Below are 18,654 nucleotides of genomic sequence, written 5' to 3' on the forward strand. Positions count from 1 at the left end.
GTCTGCATTACCTTGTTGAGCTGTCGGGTGAAACACGATCTCATACTGGTATTGAGACAACAACAAAACCCACTGTCGAAACTTTTGAGCGGTTCAAACAGGAACCGGTTTAGTCAGATGAAACAAGGTATACAGAGACTTGTGATCCATTACTATGTAGAATTTTCTACCAAACAAATAGTGGTGGAATTTGGTGACACCATGCACAATAGCCAATGCCTCTTTCTCAATTTGTGAATTGTTACACTGAGCTTTGGACAACACTTCTGATGTGAAAGCAATAGGTCTGTCCTTATCACCAATCCTGTGCGATAGCAATACATAGATTCCATAAGAGGAAGTGTCAACTTGCAATACAACTAGTTTGTCAGGATCAAAATGAACTAAACATCGTTCACTGAGCAATGCATCTTTAAGTTTTTGAAAAGCTTCTTGGCACTCATCTGCCCAAACAAAGGGGACATTCTTGTGATGCAAGCAACGCAATGGATCTGTGATGTGTGTAGCATTCAGTATGAACTGAATATAATAGTTCATGTTCCCTAAGACTGACTGCAACTTTGTGATATTGCGAGGAACTGGCAAGTCTCGTATGGCTAATAAATGCGACCGAAGAGGATGTACACCTTGACTGTTTATAATATGACCCAGATACTGCAACTCGGGTTTAAAAAAATCACACTTGTCCAGTCTACACTTAAGTCCTGCATCAGATAACACATGAAACAAAGCACACTAATCTGAAATATGTTCTTCAGGTGTACAACCTGCTACGACAATATTGTCCAATAGTTTGAACAGTTTGGCACTTTTGGAGTCAGCTGTTCCAAATATCATTGGACAATGTTGGGCATGGAAGCACTGCCAAAAGGCAACCACAAATATTTAAACAAACCCAAATCAGTATTTACTACACACACTTTTTGAGAGTCTTAATTGAGTACTTGACGTTGTGCATCGCGCAAATAAAGTTTCGAAAAGTAGCGCCCAGTGTCTAATCTGCCCATGAGATCCTCTGGGTGTGGTAATGGATAAGTATCAATGACAGTTCGTGGGTTGACTGTAGACTTCCAAAGTCAACACAGATGTGAATGTGACCTGAAGGTTTGGGGAGCAAAACCAGTAGACTTTCCCACTGACTAGCTAATGTGGGTGCAATAACTCCGTTGTCTTGCAGTTTAAGTTCAACAGCGACTCTCTCCCATAATGCAATGGGAACAGTTGTGGCCCTGCAAAATTTCGGCTGAGCATTGTCTTTCAAAGTAATATGTGCAACAAAATTGTTAGTGTTGCCTAAACCTTCAGAAAAGAGTTCTGGAAATTCTTTTAGCAAGCTACCTACACTGTCTTTTGCATTGAATGCAGACACTGACAACACCTTGTCCCTAATATAAAAGCCAAACAAGTCAAAAGAATCAAGACCAAATACGTTCCCACACTCGCATGATTGTAGCATTGTAAAAGTGACTATTTATGTATGCGAGTGATACATAGCATTCAAAATACATGTTTCGAGAATGGGAATGTCTTGTCCATTATAAGCTGTCAGTTGCGTGCTAGTTTTAGACAGATGTAGGGAGCCTAACAGTTCATACATGTGATGATTTAGCAATGTGACAGAGGCACCAGTGTTCAACTGAAATTTCCCACGTTTCCCACAAAGAAGTAAATGAACAAAAAGTTTGTTTGACTGGCGTATCACTGTAGAAACTGCACGCTTCCTAGTTTTGCTAATGCCCGTTGTAGACTTTGACTATACTGGGTTAATGACATGGGCCTTGTGACTAGATTTTTGTGAGTGGGCCAAATTCTTATGTTTGTTCTGTTGCAAACATAAGGATTGTACATGTCCTTTCCTACCACAAGTGTAACACTGAGCTTGTCGGGAGGGGCAGCCTTGGCATTTGTGCCACAAATAACACCTAGGGCAAGACTTAACACTTTGCCGTCCGCAACTCTCGTACAAATGTATTCGCTTGGTGCTGGCAGTGCTAATTCGGATTACTTGGCTTGTCGCCGGCTGTTGTTGACATCGGGAGATTATAAATTGTTAAGTTTTACTAATCTTATCGTTAGTTCTTGTAAGTTCACAACCCTGTTCCCCTACTTTCATAAAATTTCAAAGATATACATACATACATACATACATACATACATACATAAATACAAATTTTTTGTTTCATATATTTATTTATTTGCATTGTATTTGGTACTTAGTATTTCTCTTGCATATGATATGTGGCAAAACAGTCTCAAAGATGTAACACAACTCCACAAGACTAGCACATTAAGTTTGTTGTTCTCCTTTTTTTGTTTTTGGAACATACATGGCAGTTCTTTCGTTTCTGTTTACCTGTTTCGGAAATGAGTGTTAGCTGGTGTTGCTTTATGTGACCGGAAAGTATGTCAAGCGGATCATGACGAGACGTACGCGATGTAGTGTCAACCCCCAAGTTTTGTTCAGAAGCAGGTACATGGTCTTTTATCCACGAATCGCACACTTTCAATAAAAAAAATCTTTAATTCGGAGACTCTTGTGGTCTGTATTCAAATATTGCCATGTACGGAATGCATTAAATAATGCACAGTTAAAGAGGTACATGCAAACCTTTTTTGACATTTTATAGTTTTTCTGTATATATGGTAATAACTCAAATATTGGTCTGCCCGACCCACTCCTAATACACTTTCAGGTTTTTTTATTGTGTAATTGGTTTTTCTATATTTTCTTTGAGAGTCGGTCCAAGTGGCATTATGTATTTTAGAGATCATTCATATCATTTTAGTTTTCGTAGCACTCCATACCTGTGCAAGTACTTCAGCTTTCTGTTGATGACAAGGTTCAAACACATTGACTCCTGCGCGCTTTAATTTTTCAGGAAATCCTCTATTTTGCAGTATTGTTCCACAAACTTGAATGTTCTTTTCAAGTAACTTCTCTGCAAGTTCTACACCGTTATAATAATTATTCACGTAGAGGTGATGCCACTTTCCATAAGAAGGTGGCAATAGTTCCATCACTGTTTCTGCTAAAGGCTGTCCAGTGCCGGAACATATATTGAATGAGGAAATGTATCACATACTCGAATCACACAGCATCTGAATGAATATGCCAAATTTCGTAATTTTCAACAGATTGTAAACTTTAAAAATTAACGTTCCACACCACGGTATCATTCCTTCATCAATTGAGGTGTTGGTTGGCATTATCTGGTTTAATGTTGTTGGAAAAATGTAAAAATGATAATATTTGTCTGAATTGGTTGCGGGACATCGTATTGCGAAATATTGGTGTGTCTATTAATGGATTCGTTGACCAATAATCATCAGTCCTTGCTTTTTTTACAATTCCTATATGGGTAGCAAGCCCAAAACATTTTCTAAGTTCGTGTACCGTAGCGTCGACAAATTTGGCATTTTTTAAATCTAGTTTCCTTCTGTTGCAATCTTGACTGTAGTACTTGCTGGTTTCGTTGCTAATATATTGAAATAGGTTGTTCCCAATATTAAATTCTGTGATATCCTCAATGCTCTGTGTATCTTTGGGAAATGTGTGTGGACCCGGAGTCCTTCAAATATATTATTGATCCTTGGTAAATCAAAGTCTGACCACTGTGCATTGTCTTCTTCTTCGGATTCATCCGAATCAGTTGGCAACCGTAGCATTCGCAGAATTCTTCTTGGACGTATTTCACTATCTTTCAACAATTCTGTTTCACTTTCATTTTTTTTATATTCAATGTCTTCTTCCCAATCGGCCAAGTCGTCCACGCATTCATCGTAAATAATCATATCGTCTCTTTCGTCTGCCATAATGAAAGGGCACAAGTACTTATAAAAACAAAAAACTTGTTGATGTGTGTAGCTTAATGTTACCTAAACAAAACGCCAACAGAACGCAAAAGATACTAAGTGCTGTCGCTGGACACAGCATGATACTATGCACACCACTGTGGTATTGCCAGATGGCATAGTGTTAATTCAGTTTGCCTGTGTAGTGAATTGCTTACGCGATGTGGAAGGTTGTTTACTCGGCGTGGATAGGGCATGATGCTGGTGCAGAATGGGGCGATCACAAGTAAGGGACTCAACCCAGCAAATAGCTAACTGCTCAAATGTGTCAACTGACAAGGCATTGGATTCATACTGATCTAGTATTTGCATTACCTGGTGAAATGATGGATTGGACTGTTTCAAAATTTGTTCTCAGAGTTTGATATCGGGTATGTTGTACTTGATCACATCACCCAACATAACATCTGAATATAAAGCACCGCAGGCACATTTGAATTTGCATTTCCTTGTCATACCTGGCAAATCTGTTACCCACTTGCAATAAGTTTTTTGCAATTAAAGAATTGATACCTAGCTACTACCACATTCACTTGTTGGTCATAATAGTTGGTTAGTTCATCGATCACTTGCTCGTAACACAGTTCACTCGGAGTGGCGTTAGGATACAACTTCTAGATAAGACTGTACACTGAAATTCCTACCATTGATAAGAAGTAGGGTAGTTTCACAGTACCTGGTACATTGTGAGGGAGTATGTCGGCTTTGAATTGTTGTAACCAGTCAAGCTATTCCTCTTCCAGATCGCGAAACTGGCAAAAAGGTGGTATAACAGCTGTAGTAGGTGGTGCTTGTTCCGTTGGGCGCCCAGAATTGGCCAATAGCTGCTGCACCGTGTTGAGTAATGTGGAGAGTTGTTGTGTCTGGAACTGAAACATCTGCACTAGCTGTGTGGCATCTAATGCTCGTGGCTGTGGTGCCTGAGCTGGGGCCGGACAGGTGGGGTGGGCATTTTGGAAGACACAAATGCAAGAAACAGAAAAGGCAACCAAGCAAAGAAATTTTCTGCAACACCCATTTGAAAACACTGATTACTAAAAACGACAAGAAACTGTTAAAGCAAAGAAAAGCCCCTACAAAGTAAAGAAAAAGAGAGAATTAAGGCGCCAGCAAAAAAAAAAAAAAGAAAAAAAATATGGCCGTCTTGTATAGGGTGCCTAAAGGATGCTGTGTTCTTGTAATGCTATACAACGATTCAAGCAAATCACATTAGGAGTTTTTATCACAAATAAGCAGATTGACAATACTTAACTTTGAATTTACAATGGTGTCGCAAGCAATGGGCAACATGTAAACAATCCGGGCTATTGGCTGATGTTGTCTAACCACCTTCTTTGCTCTTGTGATCTTCATTTTTGTGCTGGCGCTTGTCGATATGCCGGAACAGGAACAGATTTTTGCAGCTAAATCACATCAATGTGATGTCTCTGCAAGCTGCTTTATATAGCTGTAGGTGTCACTACTATTTTCCTCCTATGTTGTGCCATTCATCTTGGAACAGATATAGCTGACCCAACTGTTTGCTGCCTTAGTGTAGTGTTTGTTTTGTTATAATATCATTAGTCAAAATGTATTATCTGAAGGTAATAGGTCGTATTTATTATGAAAATTTTTGAAATGGTATCATTTATGTGAGCTTGTCATTTTGATTGTTGTTCTTATGGGTGTCCAGTGTTTAATCACTTGTAAGATTTCCAATAATGACTTAGCTATTCTGTCTTACAGTGCTTTCCTCCATTTATTGGTGGTTAAGACTTGTTTAGTTTTTCACTGGCATTGTAAATGACCTTATATTTACGTAATTCCAACATTGTGTTGGTATCAGGATCAGTAACTATAGGTATTCGTAATTTATTAATTAAGGTTTCCATCAGGGTTGTTTATAATAATTTTTATTAGTGACTAGTATTGAACATTCTTGTTAATTTTCAAATGATTACCTACATTTGTGATGTTTGACTGTAGATAATATATTTATTTTTATATCAAATCCATATGATAAATGTTATTTGACTGTTTTAAGATTGTCTTTGTACATTCAGAATGTAATAGGAATCTTCAGTGGTTTGCACATGGAAATATAAATAAAAAATATATATTATGAGACAGAAAGTTGCTACTCACTATATAGCGGATATGCCGAGTCACAGATAGGCACAATAAAAAAGACTCACAATTATAGCCTTTTATTGTGCCTATCTGCGACTCGGCATCTCCGCTATATTAACAATATTATGAGAAGGAAAGTTGCTGCTCACCATATAGCTGCTCACCATATAGCATCTCCGCTATATTAACAATATTATGAGAAGGAAAGTTGCTGCTCACCATATAGCAGAGATGCCGAGTCGCAGATAGCCACAATAAAAAGCTATAATTGTGAGTCTTTTTTATTGTGCCTATCTGTGACTCAGCATATCCGCTATATCATGAGTAGCAACTTTCTGTCTCATAATATGTATTTTTTATTTATATTTCCATGTGCAAACCACTAAAGATGCCTGTTAAATTCTGAATGTACAAAGACAATCTTAAAACAGTCAAATAACATTTATCATATCGATTTGATGTAAAAATAAATATATTATCTACAGTCAAACATCACAAATGTGATTGTAATACAGTCAAATAAAACCAAAATATTTGCTTTTTTGTAATCTGATACTTGGACTGAACTCTTTACTAGTGTGGGTAGTTCTGTTTAGGAGCAGCTAAAGGCCTTTCATGTTGTCAGTGAGTATCACAGTGTCATCTGTGTAAACTGTGTCACTTAAACACGTACCATTGAGCTTTATTCCTTTGTTTACATGTTCCAGTGGTGTTTGAAAAATAGTTTCAGAATGTAAGTACAATATTTATCTTAAACTGACATCCATTAACATTATGTTGTCATGGAAATAGGGTCTCCTGCCTAATTGTGGGTCGTTTGAGTGTGATACACTTTCTTAATATTGTTGTGTTTGCTGTCAATCCCTGAGAGTTTAAGCTGGTCAAGTCAATAAAGACAATGTTTAACAGTAGCAAATGACTTTTCACGAGCTGTACAGAGGACATTTTTGTACCAAGATCCTGGTAGAAAACAAAGCACCTTTATTTCTGAGACAACTTCTAATACCAAACATTTCTGCTGATGTTGGCCTCTTCTGCGCAGGTGGCTATTAAGAAAAATGTTCTCAGAAATGCTTTGAGATTCTTTCTCATCATATGGATTAGTTTTCAGTCACTGCAGCATTTATGATTCGGCATCTTTTTCAAGTTTATAAAGGAAGTGTGTTCTTGGTATTGTAAATACAGCTGGAAAAACTTCAGTAGGATGTGCTCATGTCATCTGGTGGTATTACTCTTCAAGATTTTTCTTTGTGCACACATTAATTCCTTTCAGCAATGATTGGTATTTGTTGGTTGTCATTAAAGAGGTCTTGCAGAGTATTTAGTAAAAACTTTCATTTTTGCTGCCTACTTGCTTCAAGAATTTTGCCACTTCCAACAAGTTGTGCTGTGGCATGTTTATGAGAAATGTCTTATAATTTGCTTAACATTTAGTGCAGATTGAAACAATCGTATAACTGTACAGGCTTATGCGGCCAGAGTCAGTTAGCGTAAAACTTTTCTGGGCATGTTACCAAATCATATTGTAAAGTGATACATATTCACAATATGTTGCACTACCATACCCAGAAACTTGTATGTTAAAAGTTGTTTTTTCTCTTATGCTTCTTTTGCTTCTCTTTTTTTTCTGGTGATTTTTTTAAGGTTATCATAGTCTGTTTTATTATTTTTATTTAGTTTTTGTTTAATTAAATATGTAATGCCACTGACAATCCACTATTTTCTCTTCTCATTGACTTGAAAACGTAGCTGATTCACTCTTGTTTCTAAGATTATAAACAGATGGATAGATGGATTGTTATTATTATTATTATTATTATTATTATTATTATTATTTTTGTCACAGGTTTTCTTCTGGCTACACCATCCTTTTCCTCAATTTCTTTTTATTTAGACAACTTTTCTATAATACTTCTTTTGGTTATTTAAAAACTTACACTTGATTAAAATAAAATAGTGAAATCTCTCATGTCTTTAAAGGGGTAAATGTGATCCCATTTTAAAATTAACTCTCACTATTATTATTACGGGGTATTGTGACCAATACCAAGTGTAGTGGCACCGTGGTAAGACACTGGACTTTTCTTTGGGATGATGGCAGTTCAAATCCGTGTCTAATCATCCAGGTTTACATTTTGTGCAGTTTCCTTGAACTGCTTAAGGTAAATATGGTGCGGTTCCTTGGAAAAGGAAACAGCTGTGTTTCTTCCTCATTCATCCCAAATTCAAGCTTGTGCCTTCTCTAATGACCATGTCAGTGATGGAATGTTAAACCTTATTCTTCCTGTCTTCTTTCCTTCCTCTTTCCTACCCATCCAACATCCACCACCACCACCACCACCACCACCACCACCTCCTCCTCCTCCTCCTCCTCCTCCTCCTCTTATGGACAGATTCCTCTTGTGTGTTAAATGATAACTTTCACACTGGCAGATACATTATTCCTGTCGTGTTACAGGTAAATTTTTATTTCATTTCAGTAAGTAAATAAACCCATGAATTTATTGGTGTCATTTGCACATATTTTTAGTATTTTTTAATACTTAACATTGTTACAAATGAGAGAAGTTTTACTTCCAAACTAAGGACATCTTGTTACAGCTTCTTAATATTGACTTCATATCCTAAAATTATGTTTTGTTTTTCCACTATAATTCAAAGAATTGTTTGTAAGGCCCCTAAATCACAATAATTGTTACGTTCTGCACACTTTATAGTTGATATCACAGAAATTCTTTGTGTGAATACCTTGTATCATGTTTGTTGCATGGTTTGTACTAAATTAAGAAAAATATTTTGCCAAACATTTTTCAATTATTCTAAAATGCAAGATGTATTTCCTAACTTTGAATGAGGCTGATTATTCCAGTCTTTCATATATTATTTTTGACTTACCTGGTTTCACAGTCATGTGCTGTGAGTAATAATTTTAGATATGCTTGCCTCCAAATGTCGTGGACAGCAATGCACTAGTGTATATGGGCATTCCTTGTTTATATTCCATCTCTCCTCCATCTCCCTATTTAAATAGGGCTATCACTACTGGCCTTTTTTTATATTTTAGGGTTGTTACATCTACACTCTATTCCTGTTTAATTTGGTGAATAACACACATGTGCAAACTGAGGGGATGCTGCTGAGGCCTGCCCCCCCCCCCCCCCTGCCCCCGCCCCACCTTCTTCTTAAGAAATGTGTTTGTTTTATTAGTTATATGGTGGAAAATTTTGTTCACTGTCACTGAAATAATATTAGATATGCAGCATCTTATGCTGCCTTGTTCTATTAGACTAATATATGCATTACCCTTGCACTGCTCTTACCTTTGTTTGCTTACATACAATAGTCCACAGTATTCTTTCTTAGGTCAAAACATAGGCACTGACTTAACAAAATTCCCATAACACTTCATCAATCAGTGCTGATAACAATGAAAAATCCAGGATGGAATAATGACAATATAATGAAAAGGGCAGATTGCTAGTCATCATACAGTGGAGACATTTTGTTGTTGACAGGCACAACAAAAAGACTGCTAAACAAGTAAGCTTTCGGTCAGAAGGCCTTCTTCTGAAATGGACAACTTGAGACACACACACACACACACACACACACACACACACACACACAGCGCAAGCCTACTGGTTTAGCAGTCTTTTTGTTGTACCTGTCTGTGATCAACATCTCCATTGAATGATGAGTAGCATTTATCCTTTTCATAATATTGCCAATGATAATGACAAAGTGTACTATTAAATTCCTTCATTTACATAATTTTTTTCCTATGTTCATAAACAGGTCCTTGATGCCAGTTGCAAAAATGTTGATGTTAAAGTAAAGGACAATCACGATGGGACATTTAAGGCAGAATATGTTCCAAAAGGAGGGAAAAATGTAGTACAGGTAAAAAAATATGAAGTACATTTTCTCATTATTTCTTTCTTTACTATCTTCCCTTTCAAATGAAAGGGGAAAAAACTACTTCTGGAATCTTTGTGTGCTTTTGAGTGTGGATAAATGTCAGTATTTGAAACACAAACTGAGACTTGCAATATTTCCACAGGTGAATTATGGTGGTGTTGCAACAAGGAATAGTCCTTACAGAGTGTTTGTTTCAGAGCCTCTTAATCCATCAAAAGTGCAGGTCTTTGGACCTGGTGTAGAAAAAGGTGTGAAGTCGAACACCCCTACCCATTTCAACATTGACTGTAGAGAAGCTGGTCATGGTAAGAGTTAAAAGAATGCATAAACTAAACAATACTCAGAGCTCCATTCGAAGTTTGTTTGCCATAGCATAAATCTTAACATAAAACATGTATTTTAGGTGATATACAGCTGGCTCTTAAAAGTGAGACAGGAACTGATGTGCCATTGGATATCACTGACAATGGAGATGGTACTTTCACTGTCGACTACTGTGTGTCGCAGCCTGGTCAGTATACTGCAACAATAATGTATGGTGGACAGAAGATTCCTCAGAGTCCAATAAAAATACAAGTTCAGCCCCATGTTGATATTTCAAAAATTAAAGTGGATGGACTAGAACCAAGTAAGTCAATTAAAGGTCCTCTTGTTCCATAATATATATATATATATATATATATATATATATATATATATATATATATATAGTTCATAATAAAACACATTGATCTTACCTGTTAAGCTGCCAAATAGTGAAGGCCAAGGAAATTAAACAGGGTTTTTTTTTTTTTTTTTTTTTTTTTTTAAGTAATAGTTATTCCTTGGGTCAAGGATAACTGCATGAATGTGACAAATCAGTTCAGACTGTCTACACTGTTGAAATTACAGCTAGTATACTTTTGGGTTTCTCATTGTGTACCTCCACTCATAAATGAGTTCAGTTTGCTTTAATTGTGGTCATTTCTTTCCTCTCCTGAAAAGATGAGGGTGGTTTAGATTGCTCTTGTCCCTTATTGATCATTTCACCTTATTTTTAACAATACTTTTTGTGTTTTTCATCAGTCACATAATTTTCTAATTTTGGATCTGCAGCAGATTTTTATTTAATATAATTAAGCTTCATAGACTAAATGATTGTTCAGAATTAATCTTGCATACTGCTGGGGCACTAGTTGGAAAAGAGTAATTAGAAATTTATGTTGTTACACAAATCCTGGCTAGAGCCAGTCAGACATGTAGATCCTTTAGTAAACCTTAGAGTGGAGGCAGGGGGGAGGGAACATATGTAAACACAAAAAAATAATTAGCTATGTTTCCTCATGATGAAATTCACATATAAATTATCGTTTTGAAATGAAGTTACTGTATCAACTTCAGGAACATTTAGAGATTTTGGAACGGGGATTATATGTTTACAAACATTGTGTCCTTGGGCAGTTTTGTGTAACGGGGTGAACTGACAAGATACTACAAGAAGCAGATATTTTGTCCTTTGTGAACTAAGGTACTTGATCAAAATGATGACAATAGTAACTGACTTTGACATAATCAGGGTTGCCACAGGTTTTGGAAAAATCTCATTTTCATGACAGTAGATGAAACGGTTTGCTTTCTGAGGTATCATGCATCTTCACTGGGTGGGTGCAGCTGAGTATGTGCACCGTTTCCCTACTCCCTCATTCCTACCGCTTCTCTCCTTCCTACCACTCCCCTTAGCTTGCAGTCAGTGCTTCCACCACTTCTCGCCACTAGCCTAGCAGCTGCCGACGAGAGACAAGGAGGCATGAGGAGTGGTTTGTTTGGATCTGATTCTCAGGGACTGTAGACTCAGTGGCCAGAGACGGCATGATTTGTGCCTGAGTGATTGTGTGAATGTGTGTGTCTTGCTCCCGTTTTCTGACAAAAGCTGTGCCTGAAAATTTAGTTGTGAGTGTGTTTGTCTTTTCTGCATGCCTGTCTGCAGCTCAGCAATCATCTTTACGGCGAGTTCCTACTTATTCTCATTATTATTGATTCTCAGAGTATTTGAACAAGTTATCTGTTTCATGGATTGATCAGAGGTCTCATTTCATCAACATGCCGTCTGTGGCTCGTGAATTTCTGGCGAGGCGAGTGGGTTTCCACGACGGGCCAAAACCAGATGCTGTTTCTGCAGGTACCTGTAATGAATCAGACCTGCTGATCTGAAGCCATTCGGTTCATATTAATGTCCAGGCTTAGCCCGTCAGATCTAGTGTCACAGATCTGCCTGCAGGTCCGGTCTGTTTGTATGTGATGCCATGCAGGAGATTTTCATGGTTTATTCATGGACCCAGGACTGCGGTGCTCCTCAGCAGGACAGAGACTGTGGGCGATGGATTTCAGGAATTGTGAGTGTCCCACCACGTTGTACAGTGTGGCGTTTTATGTACATTTTATTTGTTTTAGTACATTTTGGCACTTCAAAAGTAGTTTTGCGTGTTAGAAAGTATGGACTATAAGAAGGAGAAAATTGCCAGTTGCTCACGGTTTGTACACTATGCACTCCTATATTTCTCGAAAGAAAAATCTCACAATACCTGTAAAATAATAGATATAACACAGTGGGTAATAACTGACAATAATGAACATAGTAGAACCAACATTTTATTGGCAGTCACCTACAGTGTTGTATATGTGACTGTAGGCTTTCCTGGCGTAAACTGTTGATGAAGGTTTCTCGGGTCTCCAGCCAGGTGGTAGCATTGATATCTCGCGACGTTTCGGGAAGTGTCATACTACCCATCTTCTGGCAAAGTGTTGGTTTACACAATTCTTCCCCGTTTATACACTTCTTTAGAGGCCTACTGTTTTCTGAGGTTATATATGAAATCGGTGAAGGTATTTTAAATCCATCTTGTGACTCCAAGGAAATGCATATTTTTGTCACTAAATGGGTTTTGTTTTATTGAAATAAAATAACTTCAGTGGTCTTAATGAAACACACATGCCATTTTGCTTGCTTTCTCCATCTGAAAACAGTTCATTACAAAAGATGTTGATGTTAGTACTTAAAATTTTTGCTAAAATTGAGAAACACCATCTGCTTGCAAGTTTATTTTAGATATTTCCTTGTTTTCACTATTGTTTCTTGTACTGTAGCTGCAAAGACAGAGTGTCAACTTAGGTCTTAACTTACCCTTGAGATCTCAAAATTTGTCAGGAAAAAATGCTAAAACTTTCTGGAAATCAGGGAAATATCAGGGAATTTCACTTGAGCAAACTTGTGGCAACCTTGATAATGCTTTATAAAATTCTGCATGCTCATTTTTGAAGGATTTTGTACTTTTAAAGTTAAGGCCCCTTGGCTCTTAAGTATCTTGTTTTATATCTCCTTAAACTTACATACTTCATGTTTTTGTCCTTCTCCGTCTCCTCCTTCTCAGTCTCCTTGTCCTCCTCCTCCTCCTCCTTCTTCATTATACACTTAGTAAAAAATTATCTTCTGGGTAATAATGAACCTCCATAGAACAAAATTTCTCCCTAGGCAAATGAGTCTCTCTTTATTTATATAATATTTGTGTTTTCTCATATCTTGCTCTACAACATGTAGTCTCACTAATGATAAAGCATTTTTGGTTTTCATATAAGCTTTAATGAAACCTGTTATTTGCCTTCCAAAGTAATTGCATTCAATTTTCTGGTTTGATACAAACTATAAAGTTCCAGATTCATCATTAACGCTAAATACTGTCCATCATAATCTCTGAAATATTTCCTTCACTATTCTGCTGCTGTGATGACAATGTATAGCTTCACTTACAGTGAGTTTTTGCATTTAAGAACTGTTTAAACAGGCCTGCGAATTTCTCATTAGAGTTTGCATAAAGTACGCACCACACACTCAGGGCACAACTGGCTAGAACTTTTTTTTTAAGCACTGTATTAATCCTGTCCATGTAATCTAATGTCATTATATGAATTTAAAGGCATAATACTTCATGGAAAAACTTCTCTTCCTCTCATCATTTACAGCATTTGTGATCACAAAAATTTTTGTCACTAAATTTTTCAGTCTCAAGGAGGAGAGATGACACATGATCTTAATATAGTACAGCAATATCCTGAATTAAATGCTGCAACTTTGAATGGCATTCTATGTATTGAGGTCATAGTAAAATTTTAGGATCTTATTCATCATGAAGATGGAACATTCAAAATGGGAGAGGTTCCAGCAGTGAAGATTATAGAAAAGCTATCCAATTTAGTCACTTAACTACCCTGACATTTGTTTAATTTTTATAGACTAAATGATTCATGTTAAACAATATTGCATACTACTAAGACACTAGTTGGAAAAGAATAATTAAAAATTTATTAGAAATTTCTTTTTAAACACTTTCATAATATTATACCATTCTGTGTCTGGGTTGTTGTTGTTGTTATTTTGACTCCTTTTGTCAGTCATATGCATAAAAAAAAACTATATTAACTTTAATTTTTGGTTATTTCCTAGTATTCTTTAGTTATCTGAGCAGATCTTAAAATAAAGCAAAGGAATTTTAATCTGTTACTACCTGAGTTAAATATAAACAGTATATTATGCTATTGAAATGAAAATGATAGTCAAATATTTTGGAAGTTAGTTAGCTATTAGCATGTGAATATTATATATTTAAATGTAGTTATCACAAAAAACTTCTACTTTTAATAGATTTGTTTATCATCAGTTTGTTTCATTGATGTTGTTGTTGTTCTTATCTATTATATTCAAGAGATATTTGTTATGTTTGTTGAGAAATCCAAATTGCTGTTGTAGCGGCTCCTATCAACAGTTTGCAGCAATTCAGAGTGATAACACAAGGTGCTGGAAAAGCAGACTTTGCTGTTGCTATTACAAGTCCTTCAGGAAATCGTGTGAAGGCTCATGTTATTCCAACACATGAGGGTTTTCTTGTAAATTTCACTCCAACGGAACTGGGAGAGTACTTACTGAGCATCTCATTTGGAGGAGAGGCCATATCTCCAGCACCATACAGATTCATGTGCATGCATGACAGTGACCCAAGCAAAGTGAGAGCCACAGGACCTGGACTAGAAAGGGGGGTGGTGGGTCGACCAGCAGAATTCTGTATAGATACTCGAGGAGCTGGCCAGGGAGGCCTTGGTGTTACAGTAGAGGGACCTTGTGAGGCAGCTATCAACTGCAGGGACAATGGTGATGGAACATGTTCTGTGGCTTACCTTCCTACAGAAGCTGGTGACTACAGTATCAACATTACATTCAACGATCAGCATATACCAGGCTCTCCTTTCCAAGCACTAATTGTCCCAGAAGCTGATTTGAAGAGAATCAAAGTGTCTGGAAATGGAATACAACCACATGGTAGGCAGGCTTTGTGTGAGCCTGCTTGCTGTTAATAGTTTCTTTTGTGTGTTTGTGAGTCTCCATAGAATAGGTGCACGTTGAAAGATGCAAGTTGTGTTACTTTGTATTTGTGGACAACCTTCTCTCAGCCCCCTGATGAATGCTGTTGAATGATAAATGTCATGAGATGTTTTACAATTCTAATTGGTGTTTAATTTTAGTTAGAGCTAACGGACACTTAGAATAACTCTGTGCTGTTAGTGTGTTAAAATTGCTAATGATATTATTAATTTTCTTTTTTTTTAAGTGTTACAGCTTGCTTTTTGTAGGAAGTTTACTAACTGCATGACTTTTTCAATACTTATGTTCCAACTTTTATCATTTTGATTCTAATGAAAATTTAGCTACTTGATCAATTCCTCTCATAACACTGATTCTATTTCTATTGATGAACTCTTTCAATCATATAATTATTGTTATTCAAGATGTGTTGCTGCCATCATAAATTATTGTAGACATAACCCAAAAAATTATCATAATTTGATATGTGATTTTAGGTGTATTTGTGGATTCGCCAACTGATTTTGTGGTTGATTCACGTGCTATTGCAAAGAGAGATGATGGAAAGGTCACCTGTACAATTACTAATCCATCTGGAACAAAGACTGAAAATCTTATCACTCCAATGGCTGATGGAACATACAGAATCAGCTATACACCATTTGAGGAAGGTAAGGCTGATATAATTCCTCATTATTCTCATAGTAAAAGAAAGCAAAAATTGTATAAATATCTCACAGATGAGGGCTTCACATGTTAGTGAGTTGCTTTGACAGAAAAAATTTCAAAATGCCACTAAAATAGAAGTATCATAATCTGCTGCAATAAAAAAGTAAAAGTATTTGGAAATTTATGTTAAATCGGTATTGTGAGAGGGATTCCTGCAAGCACCCAAGATGAGGACAATCGCACAAGGAAGGAGTTTTATTTTAATAAAGTAATGGAGACATACTATTCTTTAATAATAAAGAAGACTGCAGATTTTTCATATTTGATAAAGAGCAGCCTACTGTAGTAGGTTCTCAGTGTATGTGGATCAGGAAATAACTAAAAGCTTCCTAATTTTTGTCTAGGTCGTCACACAATTGATATATTATATGATGGTTTACCAATCCCAGGATCACCATTTGTTGTTAATGTTAGGAGAGGCAGTGATCCAAAGAAATGCAGAGCATTTGGCCCTGGTCTTGAAATGGGTTTGGTTGATAAACCTAACGTCTTCACAGTAGAAACAAAAGGTAAGTTTAACTAGCATACAGGTGCAAACATTCTTCACATCAAGCTTACCATTAATTGCAAGCAATGTTTCTAATACCAAAGAGAATATACTTAACTTCTGAAGAAGTGTTTCTACACTGAACTATATTAACATATGGTCTTTCAATTGCTATAGCAGTAGGTGATTCTAGTGTGGACTTGCAGCATAGGCAATTCTTTTGTTAGTAGTAAAAGAGTGCCACCATTCCTTTTAGTTGATGTTTTTTTGTTTTTGTTTTGTTTTTTTCCATTAGGAGCAGGAACAGGTGGTCTGGGTCTAGCTATAGAAGGGCCTTCAGAAGCGAAAATGACATGCAAAGATAATAGGGACGGATCATGTTCAGTGGAATATATACCATCTGAACCAGGAGATTATGATGTCAGTATTAAATTTGCTGATCAGCACATTCCTGGCTCACCCTTTAAGGTAAATTTAAAGTTTATTGTGTCATTGTCAGAAACGAGAAGGTTAATGCATTAATTTTGTCACTGATTCCATAGACAAATTACAGCTACACTTTTAAGGAACAGTCATGTATTTTTTTCATCAGAAGTGTGTTAAAAGTAAATTTATTGTTAAAACAGGATTATTTTCTTGTTTGGTTCTTGCAGGATGAGCATTACAGCATTAAAAACTTTTTGTTCTATTCTGCAGTTGGTAGCCTAGTGTAAGATTAAAAGTTCTCGTTACTTTTTTAATATAGTGATGTCATTGTATATCTGATAAGTAGCTCTTCTGTATAATAAATGGAAATGTAGATGCCTCTCGTCATCTTTGCGTTATGAAAATACATTATAATTGGATAACAGGATCCCATTATTGCTTATTTCTTATATTTTGCTCCAGACAATGAGAGGAGAACTACAGCGAACACACATTTGAGTTCGCTAAGAAATGACGACATACTAATATTAAACATTTTAACCAAATCTTTAATGTCAGGAATTGTCTTCATTTTTATTTTTGAGATGGCTGCAAAATGATGTAAAGATGTGAAGAAGGAATCTACTGCTTGCAGGTGCCTGTTGAGAAAAGTGTGGATGCTTCTGCTGTGAAAGCTTATGGTCCTGGATTGGACCCCAATAAATGTAGGGCTGATATCCCAGTGTCTTTCAAAATAGATGCTTCAAAATCTGGTAAAGCACCTCTGGATGTTAAGCTGAGGTCAGAAAGAGGTAAGGGGACAAGTATATTTCAGGGGAGAAAAATCATACCTGTGTTGTATTTAAGGTCATCAAATAGTATTCATTCTGTATTTAAGACACCTTGATGGAGCAGTTAAGTTTGTTTTTGTTTATTAAATTAATTTCCAAATTCTAAACTAGAGTATGTAATGACTTTTTTTTTTATCAAGGACCCTTGCAACACCAGCCAGTGATCACAGATCTCGGAGGTGGCATTTACGAAGTCACATATCTGCCACCACCAGAAGGAAGCACACTGAAAGGCAGGATAACGTGGGATGGAAAAGACATTCAAAACAGGTGTGTTAACACAGATGTTGACTGTTAAGTGTAATGTTTTTTGTTTTCTTATACATTTGCTTTGGGATAGTGATTATCTTACTTACTAATGGTCTTTGTTAAAATTGCAGCCCCTTCCAGATTAAAGTGCGACCTCCTGCAGAACCAGAGCGTGTGAAAGTAGATGGTCCTGGTGTGTCAGGCAAAGGCATTCCAGCATCAATTCCTGCAGAATTCACTATTGACACTAGTCAAGCTGGTTATGGTGATCTTGAAGTACAAGTCAAAGTGAGTAACAATAATACAAAATGATTTGTCTTCCCAAATGTGAGTCCAGTGTGTCCACTGTGCCAGCCCATTGTGTTAAAATGGAAGTAGTAGGTTCTTGAATGAAATAAACTGAATATTAAAGTTTAATACTGTTTACCTTAGAAAACTGTAATACAGTAATTTTTAAGGAATGTTCAAATGAAAAGGCACAGAATGCTGTAACAACAGAACTGGTTGAAATTTGTGTCTGCCACTTTTGGCTAGTGTAGTAAGACATGCTTGCAATTGAAGCATGTGTTGAGAGGCCCGAGTTTCTCCCAGAGCGTATAATGTTCATGTAACTTACAGGAAAGCAACTGAGGGATGTTGTTGACAGCATTGTCAATTGTGCCACA

The 18,654-nt window shown here is 36.6% G+C and overlaps 1 protein-coding gene across 2 annotated transcripts in view; it reads left to right on the forward strand.

The window, feature by feature from the left end:
* The window catches only part of LOC126183651 (filamin-A), a 537,330-nt gene that overhangs the window by 292,069 nt on the left and 226,607 nt on the right, over positions 1-18,654 (forward strand). The window contains exons 13-22 of one of the 2 annotated variants that reach the window (XM_049925796.1): positions 9,757-9,861; positions 10,022-10,184; positions 10,283-10,507; positions 14,660-15,226; positions 15,766-15,939; positions 16,342-16,506; positions 16,780-16,952; positions 17,545-17,701; positions 17,881-18,010; positions 18,121-18,277. In XM_049925796.1, coding sequence (XP_049781753.1) covers positions 9,757-9,861; positions 10,022-10,184; positions 10,283-10,507; positions 14,660-15,226; positions 15,766-15,939; positions 16,342-16,506; positions 16,780-16,952; positions 17,545-17,701; positions 17,881-18,010; positions 18,121-18,277 — 2,016 coding nt within the window. The remainder of the gene's footprint in view (positions 1-9,756; positions 9,862-10,021; positions 10,185-10,282; positions 10,508-14,659; positions 15,227-15,765; positions 15,940-16,341; positions 16,507-16,779; positions 16,953-17,544; positions 17,702-17,880; positions 18,011-18,120; positions 18,278-18,654) is intronic. The other variant, XM_049925797.1, reaches the window with a different exon arrangement.

This window comes from Schistocerca cancellata, chromosome 4 (genome assembly GCF_023864275.1).
Source record: "Schistocerca cancellata isolate TAMUIC-IGC-003103 chromosome 4, iqSchCanc2.1, whole genome shotgun sequence".
Taxonomy (NCBI): domain Eukaryota; kingdom Metazoa; phylum Arthropoda; class Insecta; order Orthoptera; family Acrididae; genus Schistocerca; species Schistocerca cancellata.